Raw genomic sequence first — 16,589 nt, 5'->3', positions numbered from 1 at the left:
GTTATCAGTATAAAAGACACCTGTCCACAACCTCAAACAGTCCAACTCCAAACTCCACCATGGCCAAGACCAAAGAGCTGTCAAAGAACACCAGAAATAAAATTGTAGACCTGCACCAGGCTGGGAAGACTGAATCTGCAATAGGTAAGCAACTTGGTGTGAAGAAATCAACTGTGGGAGCAATTATTAGAAAATGGAAGACATACAAGACCACTGATAATCTCCTCGATCTGGGGCTCCACGCAAGATCTCACCCCGTGGGGTCAAAATGATCACAAGAACTGTGAGCAAAAATCCCAGAACCACACGGGGGGACCTAGTGAATGACCTGCAGAGAGCTGGGACCAAAGTAACAAAGGCTACCATCAGTAACACTGCGCCGCCAGGGACTCAAATCCTGCAGTGCCAGGCGTGTCCCCTGCTTAAGCCAGTACATGTCCGGGCCCGTCTGAAGTTTGCTAGAGAGCATTTGGATGATCCAGAAGAGGATTGGGAGAATGTCATATGGTCAGATGAAACCAAAATAGAACTTTTTGGTAAAAACTCAACTTGTCGTGTTTGGAGGAGAAAGAATGCTGAGTTGCATCCAAAGAACACCATACCTACTGTGAAGCATGGGGGTGGAAACATCATGCTTTGGGGCTGTTTTTCTGCAAAGGGACCAGGACGACTGATCCGTGTAAACGAAAGAATGAATGGGGCCATGTATTGTGAGATTTTGAGTGAAAACCTCCTTCCATCAGCAAGGGCATTGAAGATGAAAGCGTGGCTGGGTCTTTCAGCATGACAATGATCCCAAACACACCGCCTGGCAACGAAGGAGTGGCTTCGTAAGAAGCATTTCAAGGTCCTGGAGTGGCCTAGCCAGTCTCCAGATCTCAACCCCATCGAAAATCTTTGGAGGGAGTTGAAAGTCCGTGTTGCCCAGTGACGGCCCCAAAACATTACTGCTCTAGAGGAGATATGCATGGAGGAATGGGCCAAAATACCAGCAACAGTGTGTGAAGACTTACAGAAAGCGTTTGACCTCTGTCATTGCCAACAAAGGGTATATAACAAAGTATTGAGATGAAATTTTGTTATTGACCAAATACTTATTTTTCACCATAGTTTGCAAATAAATTCTTTAAAAATCCGACAATGTGATTTTCTGGATTTTTTTTTCTCATTTTGTCTCTCATAGTTGAGGTATACCTATGATGAAAATTACAGGCCTCTCTCATCTTTTTAAGTGGGAGAACTTGCACAATTTGTGGCTGACTAAATACTTTTTTTGCCCCACTGTACATATACTTTGTGTTGTAGCCACGAAGTTTAGAACAGTTAGTACCAGGTCTTGTGTTTGATTGGCTGAGCGGCGTTCCAAAATCCTGATATTTGTCCGCTGGCACTGGGCTCTTTTCTCAAGATGTTTATTCAATATTTGCATCAAGCATCTCATTCCTTATTCTTTTTTGTTAGAAGAGCTTCATCAGTCTTAAATCATCTTATTGGGTTATTAATGTCAAAAGCTGTAGCCTTTAATAGGCCATTGTGTGATTTTCCAGAACACATGGAGGTGAAAATGTCTAGCATGTCGTCCCTTCTTGCAACTTTTTTAAAAAGGTCCATGGTCCAGTCAGCTGGGTCTTAAATTGTGATTAAAACCTGAATCTCGCCTGATAAAATATGATAGTGGTGCTGAGAGGCAATCGGCAGAGTGATCAAGGGAATAATGCTTAATAATTCCTTAATGTGAAGTGTGTGCTCCAATGTTTGACTTGTTTGTGTGTGTAAAAAAGAGAAAGAGCAGGTGAAACAACAGTGGACGAAGAGGGGAATTGAGAATGAGGACGGATCCAAGAGACTGATAGAAAAGGACAAAGAAAGAGGGAAGGAGAGTGGCCGTTCAGCACTTTGCATGTTTGCAGCATCACTGCCTCTTTATATGCACCATGAATTTCTTATCCTTTTCAAAATGGTTGAAGAAAAAAAAAATCTAATATAATGCAGAAGAGACTTCTGTTTCTCTTTGTCTCTGCTTCTCTCTTTTTCCAGATCCCCATGAACACTTTATATTAATGGGATCACCCAAAAATGAAAATTCTGTCATCATTTATTCACCCTCATGTAATTCCAAAGCCAAATAATGTTCTTTCTTCAGTAGACCACAGAGGAGATGCTTTGCTAGATGTTTATAGTGCTTTTTTTTTCCATTTAAAGAGGAAAAAAATGGCCAGGGGCTGTTAAGCTCCAAAAAAGTCCATATTATTTGTGTGCTACTCTATAAGAAAGGTCTATAAAATAACACCAAATATACAGTTTTTATGTAATTATCTTTATTGTATTTTTTATGTGTATTTCGAATTCCATTTTGTTGTGATTTTAATTGTTGAGTTAAATGGTGCTAGTAATTTTCTACAGAACATTATTCATTATCATTTTACTGCAGTTTGTTCCCCTCCTTACAGAGATATTGCACATCTTCTGAAGCCATATGAAAGCTCTGAGTGAGGATTAGACTGTTATTCACTGAAAATCTTCCTATAACGCCACAGGTCTCATATCTTACTTGTCCAATTTTGCATCAGTGACAGCAAACCTGGCATGACACTCCTTTACGTGTCAAGTTTGAAAGTGTGTATGTAGCTTGTGTACCTGGAAATAGGCAATGCTTAATTTTGTGCAGAAAATTGTTGTTTGCCATTCATTTTTCTCTTGCCATATATTAGTGTGTGTTTTATTTTATTTTTTTTAATCATATGAATCATATGAATTTTAAAAGTTTCAGTATCAAATAAAATAGAATCATTTTGAACATTACTCTAGTAAAAAAATTATGTATTTAAAATAAATTAATTTCATACTAAGTATAGTCTATTAACACATTTAGTGACATATCGCTGGAGTCTTAATGATTTAAAAATTATTATTAAACTTTATTTTGAGTACTACTTGTACACAATGCACATTTTTTTAATATTAAGCCTAAAATGTGTTTTAATGTCACTATTGATGAGGATTGTATGATCATTGAATGATATCAGTCTTTAAATGCAAGATGTTTAAAGTTTTTCTGAATTGTACTTGCAATAGTTACACTTCAGAACAATCAAATATACTTCAGTTTATCTTTAGTTGGACTTTAGCATTACTTCTGCACAATTAAAGTGCATTAAGTACAAAATTAGTTGTTCCAATTTAGCAGACTTTTAAGTTTGGTATACTCAGTTTAGTATACCAAAAGTACAATTGCTGGGCATTTTTATTAAGTACATATTTACATATATTTCAAATACATTTTAGTATTTTTTTCATGGTGAAAATCAGTGAATTTTAAATTGAATTCAGTTTGCTCTCAACCCAAAGATTCTCACCCTTATAATATGTTTTTTGCCCATTCTTTTCTGGACGATTTTCCGTTTATTCATGTTAGTTAGAATTATGTTGACTAACAGGATTATATTAGAACTGTTTTAGAACTAAAGTCTTGTCATTCCAAAGTCCTTTTTTTGAAACTGAAAGTCTCTGTTCAATGATATTTGGCATCATTGATGTGTGAATTAAGTTTGATGTTTGCATGAAACATTGATGTTTGAATGGTGTTTGACCTATTTTAGAGATTATCAGTAAATAGCAAGTTTAAAAAAAATACTTTGAAGTATAATGCATGAGTGCATTTATTGGGACTTGGCAGCTCCTGTTTGCCATTCAGTTTGACTATATAGAAAAGAGCAGCATGAACATTCTGCCAAGATCATCACAGATTTAGAGTGAAATGAGGGTGAGTAAATCATGACAGGATATTCGTTTTGGAATGATCTACCCATTTAACTATTTTAATATGCATTTAAAAGACAATTGATTAATTCAGTGCCATGTATTTCCACACTAGATGAGATGTCCTTGGGGCAAAGCGAAAAAGATTCGAGAAGAAATGCCAGAGTGGCACCTCTTTGTTAAGGCAATTGCTGGTGCTAATGTAGCTGTCGTTTCAGGAGGTCAGCGGTTTAGAAGTTGCTCTTGAATTATCTTTCAACCTTTAAAACCTGTGAAAAGACATTTAAATTCAAAGAAATAGCATCATTACTTTGTGCTATTATCTCACGTGGAAGCTTGCAAAGGTGAAAACCCTCTGAAACATTCTGCTGATTTAAATCAGTATATCTGTGATCAAAGCACAAGGACGTAGCAGGTAACGAAAGTTACCAGAACCAAACCAATGCGATTCATGTCATTTCAGAGCACTGACATCTGAAAGAAGGTCTGGATATCAATGAGAAAAATATTCCAAGCATGGACGTCTGTCTGTGATCGCAGACTGTTCATCACCCCGCACCAGAATACTCTCAATAATATATGTGGGTTCCTGCTCTTCAAAGGGAACCTCAGATCAAAAATTAATCCTTCTCCATTGTGCAAGCATTGGCTTTGGACATGGTCAATATATGGTTTCCTTTGAAAAAAAAAAAACACTCGTTTTGCTTTGGTGTTTAGATCTTTTTTTTTTTTTTCTTCCTCAGGATCGAACTTGATAAGTCTCAAGCACATGTAAGAATGTATTTCCCATAGCAAGGATCTGGCCCAACTATCACCAAACCATAAGGGCCATTAATCAGCTCAACCTTTTCAAGTTCGTTCTAGCTAAGAGCAGAGTAGCATTACAGGAGGAATTTAAAGGCGACTTTCTGATCTCCATCCATTGCATGCACGTGGCAATGTGAGGAAGGCCACCATGACATGAATACTGAGTAGTCTTTCCAGAGGCATGGAAGCCCTCTCATGCATGTGAGTAATGTATGTATGCCCAGTCATCTGTCTCCATTGTGACCAGAGGCAAGGAAGTGGACCACCTTTTTCTGGAAGAGTCCGGCATTTTGCATCCCTCAGTGCTGAGCAGTGCATTGAAGGGAGTGGAGCTTTATAAAAGGTGAGTTCAGTCCCGTGGCTTAGATTGATGAAACATAGAGGAACTGAAGTTCATGTACTTGTGTGAACACGAGGGAAGTCAAATTTTTTGCCGTCATCTATCATAATGACAGAGAAAGTGTGGAGTGATCCAGCATATTTGAGATGAGAGAATGTGGTTTTTAGGAGGAATGGAATCCAATGCTCACCGATTCTTTTATACTGGATTCAAACTTTGTGAATTTGTCTGTGGTGTGAGGTACTAGAGAACTAGGGATCCATATAGTTTTGAAACCGACTAATTGGTGGGTTGTCTCAGTGATTAGTCAGTGAGTCTTAATGATGCACTGTATAATTGGCCTGAATTTGGTGTTGTCTAACCCCAGTTGTGCACATTTCTTTGGGAACATGTACATAAGTCACATTCTTGCATAAAATGGTTTGCATTGGAAGTGAAACACTCAAAATGGGATACTCAGAAAACAATACAAGATGCGACTCAGTGGACAAAGATGTCCATGTCTGCATGTGTATGGCTGTAGTGGCAGGGTTTTCAAAGGGTTGAATTTCAAAGCACAATTTTTCTAAGAGAAAACAGGTACAGTTGATAACCAGACAGACTGTTTCATACACCAGAGCCAAAACGTTACACACGTGAGACTTGTTGGCAAAAAATAAAGAAAGTGAGAATTGTAAAGCCCGCTATAAACTGTTTCTTGAAATCTTAATGATGTGACTTCAAAGAGATTGACAAGGCAGTTACAATCTTTCATGCCAGACTGTACAATAAATTGTAGCCAAGACATCTAGACATTGGATGAGAAGCACTGCGACAAAAACAACAACAACAAAAAAACTATAAGTGCAAATACAAATGTATTATTAAAAAATGCACAGTACACAATCTTCCAGCCTAAGGTGAAATCATTAGGCGCAATAACAACAATTTGGGACAATTATGATGTAATTTATTGGATAACAATGTGTGTGGAGAATAGAAAACTTTGTGTTCAAAATTCATTAACCCTATTTATTCTTTAAATGCACATGAGCAGTAAGAGCTGTCACACTGCAGAAGTGTGACCTAAATTCTTTGACACTACCAGCAATTTGTCGGAGGCTAAAATTCATCACAAAAAACAATAATTTTGCTCTACAACAATATAAATCCTTTACGACCCCAAACATTTGTCTCAGATGGCAAACTGTGACCAAAATCATACAGTGTGGTAAAGATAGGTTAAAATAGTAAAATTCTGAAGAATAAACTTCCCAAATCTAACACTTGGTAAACATGCTAATTAAATTGCTTCCATTAAAATGATCAAAACTTTGCTTATTGACTAGTCAGTTGTAGAATTTTTTGGTAAATGTAAATATTATTCAGGTAAGAATAAACAACGAATTTGTGCTGTATTGTGCACATTCTAAATTATGATAAATACAGAGAAATCTTGGCTTGCTTAAGTCAGTTATACAGCATTTTAGTGTGTGCGTGTTTAGTTTCTTATGTCTGTGTTCAAGGCTGATACTGAAATCTTCCTTAACCAAGCAGTGCTTCACAATCCTTCTTAGCACTTTATCAACCCACAGCTTTGTGCAGAGTGGAGACCGTGCCGAGTTCAAGACCTCATGAAGAGTGTGAGTGGGCTGAAGAAGTGGAGTGTGTGTGAGTTTATTGAGGAGCTTTGCCATATCGATCACCCGCCCAAGTCCCTCTGAAGAACATGCCAACTGGGTGTTGAGAAATGCAATTTAAGATTAGACCAAATATATCATCCAAAGACGGGCCCCAATTGTTCGCTGAATCCTTTGAAATATGTAAAGATATGTCCATGGAGAAATTAAGTAAGCGCTTTTTGAATAGACTTTGTCATCAAGCACAGAACTTGTGAAAGTCTATTTAAACTGTCGTCTATAAAAACAAAAATGCTGACCAAGATGCCTTTCCGACCTCTGAGGGTTCCGTTTAAAATGATTTTTCATATTTGGTAGAACAGGCCATTTGAGGCTGAGGCAGAGGCAGTGATGGGTGAAGATTGCATTTATCCAATGATGTTTAAGTTTTAGAGTGAAACAGTAGCCATGGTGTTTCGGTCATCTTGACCAAATAAAGTGCTCTGTGTTAAGCGTGGGTGTCGACAGTCTGCTTTCTCTCTATTACACGTCATCTCGGTTCTGGCTAGCCACAGGCCCACTGATCATTTAGAAGATGCTGTCAGCAATCTGTCAAAGTCTCTACAGAACTTTAACAACCTTGTTTACTAGCACATATATTCACACATACCTATAGTCACGTGGCATGTGTACAGTCACTTATGTGACTCACATGTTAATCCACATGATGATGAGGACACGTTTCCCTCTCCTGTTGTTGTCATCTCTGCCTTGTCATGCCTGAGTTTTGGCTCCATATCAGAGCAGATGGACTCGGGCTAATGACCACAGCCTTATAAAACTGGCGCCAAGCCATTAAATCGTGGTTACTTGTCATGAGCGTTGTTTAGCATGACACTTGTGCATGCTACAGTATAGCCATTTTTGCATGTGGTAAAATTATTATTTGTTTCCTTGATAGAACAACTGAATATGCTAGAACTCTTTCACTAAGAAAGAGCTACACCTGCAAGTGCAGAGAACTGATACACATTTCCTACAGTAATTCTTAGATTCACATCCTCTTTTTTTGCTGTCTTCCATCCATCGATTAAAATATTCCATCCATGTTTCAGTCCATTAAATTATTGAATCCAGTCAGCCTTTTAATTTTTCTATCCATCCATTCATTAAAATATCCAATCCATTCATTAATCCATTAAAATATCCCATCCATACATCAATGTATTCCATCCATTCATCCATCCATTAAAATATTCCATACATCCATCCTCATCAATCTATGCGTTAAAATATACTATCCATCTATCAAACCATTAAAATATCCCATTAATCTATCAGTCCATTGAAATATTTAATCCAGTCATCCATTAAAATATTCCATCATCCATCCATGAAAATATACTATCCATCTGTCAATCGATTAAAATATTCCATCCATTCATCCATCCATCAAAATAGTCTGTCTGTCCATCCATCCATCAAAATATTCCATCCATACATCCCTACATGCATTAACATGTACCATCCATACATCAATCAATTAAAATATTCCATTGATCCATCAATCCATTAAAATATTCCATCCATTCATCCATCCATTAAAATATTCCATACATCCATCCACATCAATCCATGCATTAAAATATACTATCCATCTATCAAACCATTAAAATATCCCATTAATCTGGCAGTTCATTGAAATATTTAATCCAGTCATCCATTAAAATATTCCATCATCCATCCATGAAAATATACTATCCATCTGTCATTTGATTAAAATATTCCATTCATCCATCAATCCATTAAAATATTCCATCCATTCATCCATCCATTAAAATATTCCATCCATACATCCCTACATGCATCAAAATGTTTAATCCAATCACCCATTAAAATATTCCAATAATTTATTAATTAATTTTTTTCATCCATCCATCAAAATAGTCCATCCATCAATCTTTACATGCACTATTGGGGTCAATACGATTTTATTTAGATTTTTTTATTTTTTATTAATAATTTCTTCAAAAGCATTAAATTGACCAAAATTGACAGTTAAGACATTCATAAAGCTATAGACATGTTTATTTTTCAAATAAATGCTGTTCTTCTGAACTTTATATTCATCAATGATTCCTGAAAGAAAGAGAAAATAAAAGTTTCCACAAAAATATGAAGCAGCACAACTGTTTTCAACATTGATAATAAGAAATGTTTTTTAGCAGCAAATCAGCATATTAGTCAGAGGTAATAACACAATGTTAATTGAGCCAGACAAATAATGCTGAGTTTTGTGAACGAGGCACAATGCATAATGAGCTTAATTTGCATAGAAAATAGGCATGTTTGTGCTAAAAAATTGTGACAGTGGCTTTAAATACTCAGTGCTTTTTATGGGTAAAACTAGAGTGTGGGTGGTTAAACACAAACAGTTTTTTTTTTAAATACTGTACACAAAAGTCTTTAGTTTTGTATAGTTATGTTTGTTGTTGTTGTTGAATTCTCTGAGGGAACACAAAGAGGTTCCCCTGTTGGGGACTTGTACTAACATATTCCTTCAGGACTGCATCATGCAGTGCACATAGGACGTGTGTTGTGTTTCATAGGCACACATCCATCTGTGAGATCTCACAAGAATAAGTAACTTAATAAGACTTTTTATAGTCCGTCAGTTTTATTTAAGTCCACTGTGTGTGTGTTAACTTCAACACATCAGTGATGCGTCTTCTCTATATAACACGTGATGTTAGTCACTCTGATGTTGCCTAGCTGAGATGGTCATCTGGCCCCTGACATTTCCCAGAGCGCTGGACCGTAGATGGACTCCACTGTGTCAGGTCATCTTTGCATCATCCTAGAATTCATGTCTAGTCATTAAGTGTGGCACGTTTGCCTGTGCGTGCTAGAGCTTTTTGGGCATCCTATGGAAGTGCTAAATATTATGCCTTACGTCACCCTCACCATTTGTTTATATCCCACCGTGTTTTTTATTTGAAATTAAACAGGTAAACATCTACCTGCTAGATGCTTGCTACATAAATCATTTTTAATTTTAGTTTTTTGCTATCTGTAGGAGGTAACTATTATTAGCAATAGATTTGTTGTGAAAGGACCCCTCACTGTTTTTTCCCCATCAACGCCCATTACTGTAATAACTCTTTGTGATGGTGAGTACAACGTCAACTCACATTAAACACAATGAGATATGAGTTGGCTGGCATGTGCTGAGAGAGATTCAACAGCATAGTACAACAGGTGTTTTCAATTTATTGCCTTTGACATTTTAGTAAAGTTTCCTTTTTTCTTCTGTTGTAGAACAGCAGACAGCAGTGCATCCATTTTTCTTTTTTTTCTTTTCTTTTTTTTTTATGCAAGGGGATCTGGGTTCAAATCCTGATTTATTTTCTGTGTTCTCGCAATCAAAAAAAAGAATATATATATATATATATATATATATATATATTTTTTTTTACATGAATGTGAAAACTGTTGAATATATACTGTATATATATATTATGACACAGATGACAAAGTACATCATACATGCTGAATGAAATACAATATTTGTTTCTTACTAATTTTGAGATGCTGATTCCAAAATAGTACTAGTTGTCACACTTTAATCACAAAATATATGCATTTCGTGACATTTTTGCTTTCAACAACCATTTGTAAGGTGAAGAAGTCTTGTGTTATCCTTTCATCAGCAGAATAGCTGCCACAAAAAAACATGGTTTCTGTCTTTCTCTAAGTCCGATTACAACCGTTAGTTCAACTCTCAGCCCATTTTCACATGTATGACATTTTATGCCCAATCCCGAGTATATAATTGGAAAAACTTTTATTCTTATTGTGTGGGGAGAAAAAAAAAAAAACAGTGACCGGAATTAATTTAATTAATTAATTAAATTATTTATTTATTTATTATTATTTTTTTTTTTTTTCCCCCAAAATGCAGGGCCAATTAATAACTTGTTAAGTGGCTGTTGGGGGAGAGGGGAGAGAGTGATCCAAACCAGGATTCAGACCCATGACTCCTTTGTTCAGTTCAGTATTATTCGCTAATCTGTTTGACTGAATCACTAGAAAGAACAGCACCAGTCATACATTCATAATTGGGCAATACATTACACTGTTTGTTTTTAGTGTAGTGAAGACAGTGCAACAGAAGATGACTAGTTATTGGCAATATATATATATATATATATATATATATATATATATATATATATATAAGAATAGCTATATGTTTTTGCTGTGCAGCTGCACTACTGAATTGCTCTGCAGGAAATCCAGATTTGTGGAGGTGCATGACGGATGATTTGTGATGGAAAGGCTATGTCATGGATGGCTGCACTTTTTCTGTTCTCTCTTTATTGTGAAACATTCACTCTCTCATTAACTTTTTTAAAGGTATTCTTTGTCTGTTAATGTAATATGAATGCCTAAAATCAGGATTTAAAATAAACTTGTAACAAAGTCTACCTTTTAGCATTCCTCCATGTTTTGAGGTAAGAAGCAAATCTGACTGTAAAACGCTGATTTACTGTCTTAATTAGAGGTGTTTGAGACAGTCGTCTCACCCTCTCATCCCCAGCTGTCTGCTCAAGTGACGTGTGAATCTTAAGCCTTCTCATACACTAGCTATGACTAATTACTGAATCTCTCTTGTGTTAGATGTCCTGGACCGTTTCTAATCCAACAAGATGCTCCACTTCAAATTGCTGACTGAGAAAAAGCCAGCATTTGTGCTACGCTTAGCTTTTGTCCTCAAGCTTTTTTATTTCCTTTATGTTCACAGAAATGCGCGCCTTAGTAATTATGGGTCATTTGCTGGGCTCTTTGCGTAATTAGAAGTTTTAATTGTGCCCCTGGTACAAGGGAATTAGCTAAGCTTTACTCTCCAAAGTGAGCTCCATGCTTCCGCTGCTCTTTGTTGAGGCACTTCCACTCATCGTACAACTGGCTTAGTGACATCAGTCAGTTACAGCCATTCATGGAAACTCAAGTGCCTTTTTTATTTGTTCCTGTGATGAGTGGACAAAATGTGGAATCTCTGTTCCTGAGGGTCAATTATATGTACTGGGTGGCTCCTAAGCAAGCGTTCTGACTCTAATGGCTTTTAGACCAACATGTGAGATATTCACAGTTTTGAGATCTCATAATATGCCTACTTGGTTAATTACAACGAAACACACAATTTCTCTTGTTATACCAAAGATATACTGAAAGATGAATCGACGGATGATGCATATTTGTGTTTGTAAGAAAATATTGTTTATTTAAAGCTGCAGTCCGTAACTTTTTTTGATTAAAAATGTTCCGAAATCAATATTTGAGGAAGTACATAACTAGCCAGTGTTCAAAACTATCGCCTTACTTTAGCCCGATTCACAGCGGTTAGCTTATAATAATGTTTTCTAATTTGAGTGGCACGGGTAGCATGGCACTGCGTCATTACGTTACGTCTGTAAACATAAGGAAGTTATCCCGGTGTCTTGACATTTTATCCTACCCGTCAGATTTTCCTACCAGTGCTTAATGCGCATGCGCAAATCAATATTGCGTCTTTTTTTCTCATGCTGAACAACAATATTTAATGTATCTGCATTACTGTATGGGTAGGTTTAGGGTTGGGGTAGGTGTAGACATTAATAAAACACAATCTAATAGGTAGAAACATATTTATTGTTGGTTTCCGGTAGCTGTATCCCTTCTAGCCACAACCGCGAATATAACAAATAATTACTGTATTTGCATTACTGTAAGGGTAGGTTTAGGGTTGTGGTAGGTGTAGACATTAATAAATCATAATTTGACAGGTAGCATTTTTCGTTGTCGAATTGTACTACCCACTGTTTTAATGGGAGGTAGCAAAATCTGACAGTGTAGCACAAATCGACAGAACACCGGCTAGTATGCTATCGTATGTGAAGATCCTGCAGATGGCGGATGGTTTATAGCCTTTTCTCACAGCAGCTGGAATAATTAAATGTATCGTTTTGATGGCGTATTGTAATCCAGAAAGGATTATGTGTTTATGAAACACGTGAATGAAATGAAATTATATTTCAGTTTTAAATGTGCTTCTGATTACAGATAGCCTGTGATTACACAAGATTTGTATTTTAAAGAAAACCAATTCGAAGGGAGAATAATTAGTTTTTTGGGTTAAAATAATTTCTTAATATGAAATTCGAATGGCATGACGGTTAGATATTAGACTGTACAGAAACTGAAATCTACACGCTAAAACACACTATACTCATAATCACGCAATGCTGATGTTGTTAACATTAATAATTTGGGAATAAAGTATAACAATAATAATACTTTGCACGGTATGATGTGATATGAGTTAACTGATCTTTAGATTAAATTACCATTGGTAGGCGCGATTTGCTTTTTCCTCAGCTGGTCAGAAGGCAAACGTAGACTTGTGAGACAAAGCTTGAGAAATGACCTTGATGTATTATTTAATTGCTTTGAATCTGCTACCGTTGGTCTCAAGATTTTGAATATATATATATATATATATATTGTGATGAGTCGGTTGCCCTCCCCCTTATTGTCATCACCACCCCGTCCCTTATTCGCCGCCCTTCACCAGGCTCCCGACTGGAGTGGGTGTGTGAGAGAGGAGGGGCGTGGAAACAGCGAGGGCTGGCGGCGTGTGATGAGGCACAGCTGAACTGAATGAAGCCTCATCACCGCCGCTGTTTAAATGCCAAGCGCGCCTCTCCTCGAGAGACCGGTCTCTTCCCAGTGCATGCACGCTGGTGTCCTCGTGGGTCCAGGAAGGGAGCGTCGAGGGACTTCCGCGCCACCGGAGACATGAGCCGCCGAACCCGCGGTCCGGAAGAAGCCGCATCCGTGCGGGAGCGGGAGCGCGTGTGGCCGCCAGACTCCGCCCCTTACCTGGGCCCTCCGTTCCAGAACACTGCCCTCCTTCACAAGCCCCGCAGCACGACGAGGACACCAGATCTCCTGTTTCTTTTGGGCACTTTTTCCCCTTGGACACATTATTTTATTGTTTTTGTTTAATAAAAGCCTCTCCGAGGCCTGACGCCACACCCACTGTGTCTGTCGTTGGCTCCTCCCGTCACTATATATATATATATATATATATATATATGTGTGTGCGTGTGTATATGTATATATTCAGGCACTATTTTAATATACACTAACACAATGAAATCTCCTGCTCGAGAATTGGAAAAGCTGTGTTGTATGCGAGACATTCCCGTCTCAAGCTGTGTCATATGGTGGTCACAAATTGTCCATATCAAACAGTTGTAAATGGTGGCTACAACAGAGTGGAAGGGTGATGGTTTGTGTGGTGCACTGCACAGTTTTGACATTGTGGGCCGATATTTGGAAACTCTTTGCCCACGATGTGGTTCACTGAACTTAATGTTGTTGTGGTTTTGTTGAACTTGGATGCTATGAATGAATGACTGAGAGGACCAAAGAGAGAGAGCTAGCCTAGATCAAGAGACAGATTACCTGACATTTAAACTTCTAAAAGGCATTTGACAGCAGCTGTCAAACTCTTTAACAAATCATTGAAGTCATTTTATTCAGACCTTAACCCTGATGCCTCATTTGCCCTGTATAAAACTGCCTGTAGAAGAACAGGAAAATCATTTTCAGTCGATGACATGCATGTCAAAATATGGCTCTGTAGTAGGCCTACTTTTTGTACCACTGCATTTGAAATATTGGGTTTTTCCATCTCCTGGTTTTGGATTTTTTCTCTATATAGTCAGTATTAGTGTTGTCAAAAGTACCAATATTTTGGTACCAAGTCAATACTTCAGTCATAAAAGCATAACAATACCAGCCCTTTCGCAGAACTGGTAATGCAGAGTACCCACCGATACCGACCAATAGGTGACTGATTTCAGATGCTCTCATATTTGTGTGAGCGCTCTGTGAAGAGCGTCAAAGGTTTCTATCATAGACTGTAAAAAATGAAATAATAATAATAATAAAAATAAATAAATTCTAGTCAGTATATTGAGTTCTATGAGCATAAATGGCATGCATTTATGTTTTAATTGATTAGTCTGTTCTGATTCTGCCTTCACAGTGCCTGGTTTTTGAAGATGCTCCAAATGGGGTAAAGGCGGGTCTGGCAGCTGGAATGCAGGTGGTGATGATCCCGGATGATAACTTGGACCGCAGCCTCACCCAGGAGGCCACCTTGCTGCTTAGAAGCATGGAAGAGTTCAGACCAGAACTTTTCGGTCTCCCAGCCTACCCATAAGGACAGTAATCACCACAGTGATTTAAATTCTACTACGCTATATCTTGTCAATTTTTTAAAAATGGAATCAGGCTGCAGTGTAGCTCCTGCAATCAAAAACAAGAGAAACTAATCTCAACCATTATTTCTGTCAGCCATGGATTTGCTGTTCAGGGACACAACAGAATGCTGATTGTTTCGATTTTTTTTTTTTTTTTTTTTTAGCCAATCACAACTGTGGATCTCTTTCCTTTGACCACCCGAATGACACCAAGACAAATTTTGATTATGCTGCTCAATTAGCCTCAGTCGAACCATTAGGCCATATTGACATTTTGCATTTCAAACAATTACAGGGTGTCATTTTCTTTTTTTCTTTTTTTTCCTTCCAAATGCAGATGTCTTGAGTGTTTGTGTCTCAGTGTATAAATCTCTAATTCAAGCTCACAACTCTCCGGTCATGGTTTAAATTTACAGTAAGTGGTGGTTTTAACAGTCCCGCTCGACCAGCCGTGTTTTCTATTAGCGTTACCTTTCCTCTTTGCAGAGGTCTATTAAAATACCAAAGAGATTTTTTGAGTTTGAACCATGTGGCATAATCCAATAAAGGGGATCCGAGAGCACAGTCGTCTTTCATCTTCTTCCAGTGTCCGCCCTCACAGAGCTAGAGTTAGCATGTTCACTCACTTCAGCGCTGTCCAACATCTCAGAGAGTTCAAGCCTGTCTTCTTTCAGCTTTCCCCTCTGGTAGGAAGAAAAGGGTTTTTGCCAGCATCCTCTTCCTCCTACGCGTATGCCACGTTCTTTCATCCTTAAAGATGGGGTAATCTGGAAAGCTTTTCCTTCTTTAGGACTTTCCACTCCAAGAAGGCCTTTTACATGTCATTTCACACCTGAAGGATCTAAGGTTTAGGGTGTGAGCGACTGGGGTATGTGTGCATACACCAGTGTTAGAAATTAACTTTTTTTTATTTTTTTTTTATTAAGGAGCAATATTAACACTGGTGGAATTGGTTTTTAAGGGCCATTTTTACTTTTACAAAGGCATATTCTTTCATGTAAAGCACAAAGTAACACCCATTTCTCAAATACTTCACAGTTGAATTAGTTAATTGAAACAAACAATCAATCTAAACAATAACAATTTGCCTTGCTAAAACTGATTTTCAGGGGCATTTTTTTTACATTATGATTTTTTTTTCATATGTATAAAAACACAACGTTATCAATTTTTGTCAAATTGATTAGATAAACCAATAAATAAAAAATAAACAAATATTTCAATTGAATCAGTTAATTTAAATAAATTGGCAATCTGAACAATAAATACTGGAATGCCTTTTAAACAATACCAAAACCCATTATAGCCTAGAACAGCATATAGCAAAACATATCAAATTCTAGAAAACACGGATGAATAAATTGTGATTTAATATCTAGGCCATTTTTGTCACTATCGGTGATGTGTTTGTCCCAATCCCTGGGTAAATTTCTTACCCTGGTGCTCACACAGTTTTGCATAAAGTGCATTCACTTTAATGCATTGCCAGGGCAATATTTGTACTGTGTGTCAATAATAATTGGATGAGACCTATGAAACAACATGAATTTGAAGCAGTGTCAATTGTGAATAGTGCCAATTGTGAGCTTACTATGTGTGTACTATGCTCTCCGTTTCATTGAAGCATACTTGAATGAAGCACACTTTGTGTGTTCTTTATTTTTTCTCTTTTGTAAACGTATGGCTCAGCAAATTAAATAACTTGTTTATCTTATTGACCTCTTTCATGTGATTTTAATATCACATTGGAGTATGGCATTCAACTAAGAAATA

General features: G+C 37.3%; 1 protein-coding gene across 1 annotated transcript in view; it reads left to right on the top strand.

The window, feature by feature from the left end:
* pudp (pseudouridine 5'-phosphatase) overlaps positions 1 to 14,984 on the top strand; it is a 37,970-nt gene extending 22,986 nt beyond the window's left edge. Inside the window, exon 4 of the mRNA XM_058772284.1 lies at positions 14,600 to 14,984. Coding sequence (XP_058628267.1) covers positions 14,600 to 14,776 — 177 coding nt within the window. The 3' untranslated portion in view covers positions 14,777 to 14,984. The remainder of the gene's footprint in view (positions 1 to 14,599) is intronic.
* The last annotated feature ends 1,605 nt before the right edge of the window (positions 14,985 to 16,589 follow it).

This window comes from Onychostoma macrolepis, chromosome 01 (assembly GCF_012432095.1).
Source record: "Onychostoma macrolepis isolate SWU-2019 chromosome 01, ASM1243209v1, whole genome shotgun sequence".
NCBI lineage: Eukaryota > Metazoa > Chordata > Actinopteri > Cypriniformes > Cyprinidae > Onychostoma > Onychostoma macrolepis.
Note: the sequence above shows the minus strand (reverse complement) of the source record. Positions and strands in the feature narration are given on the sequence as shown.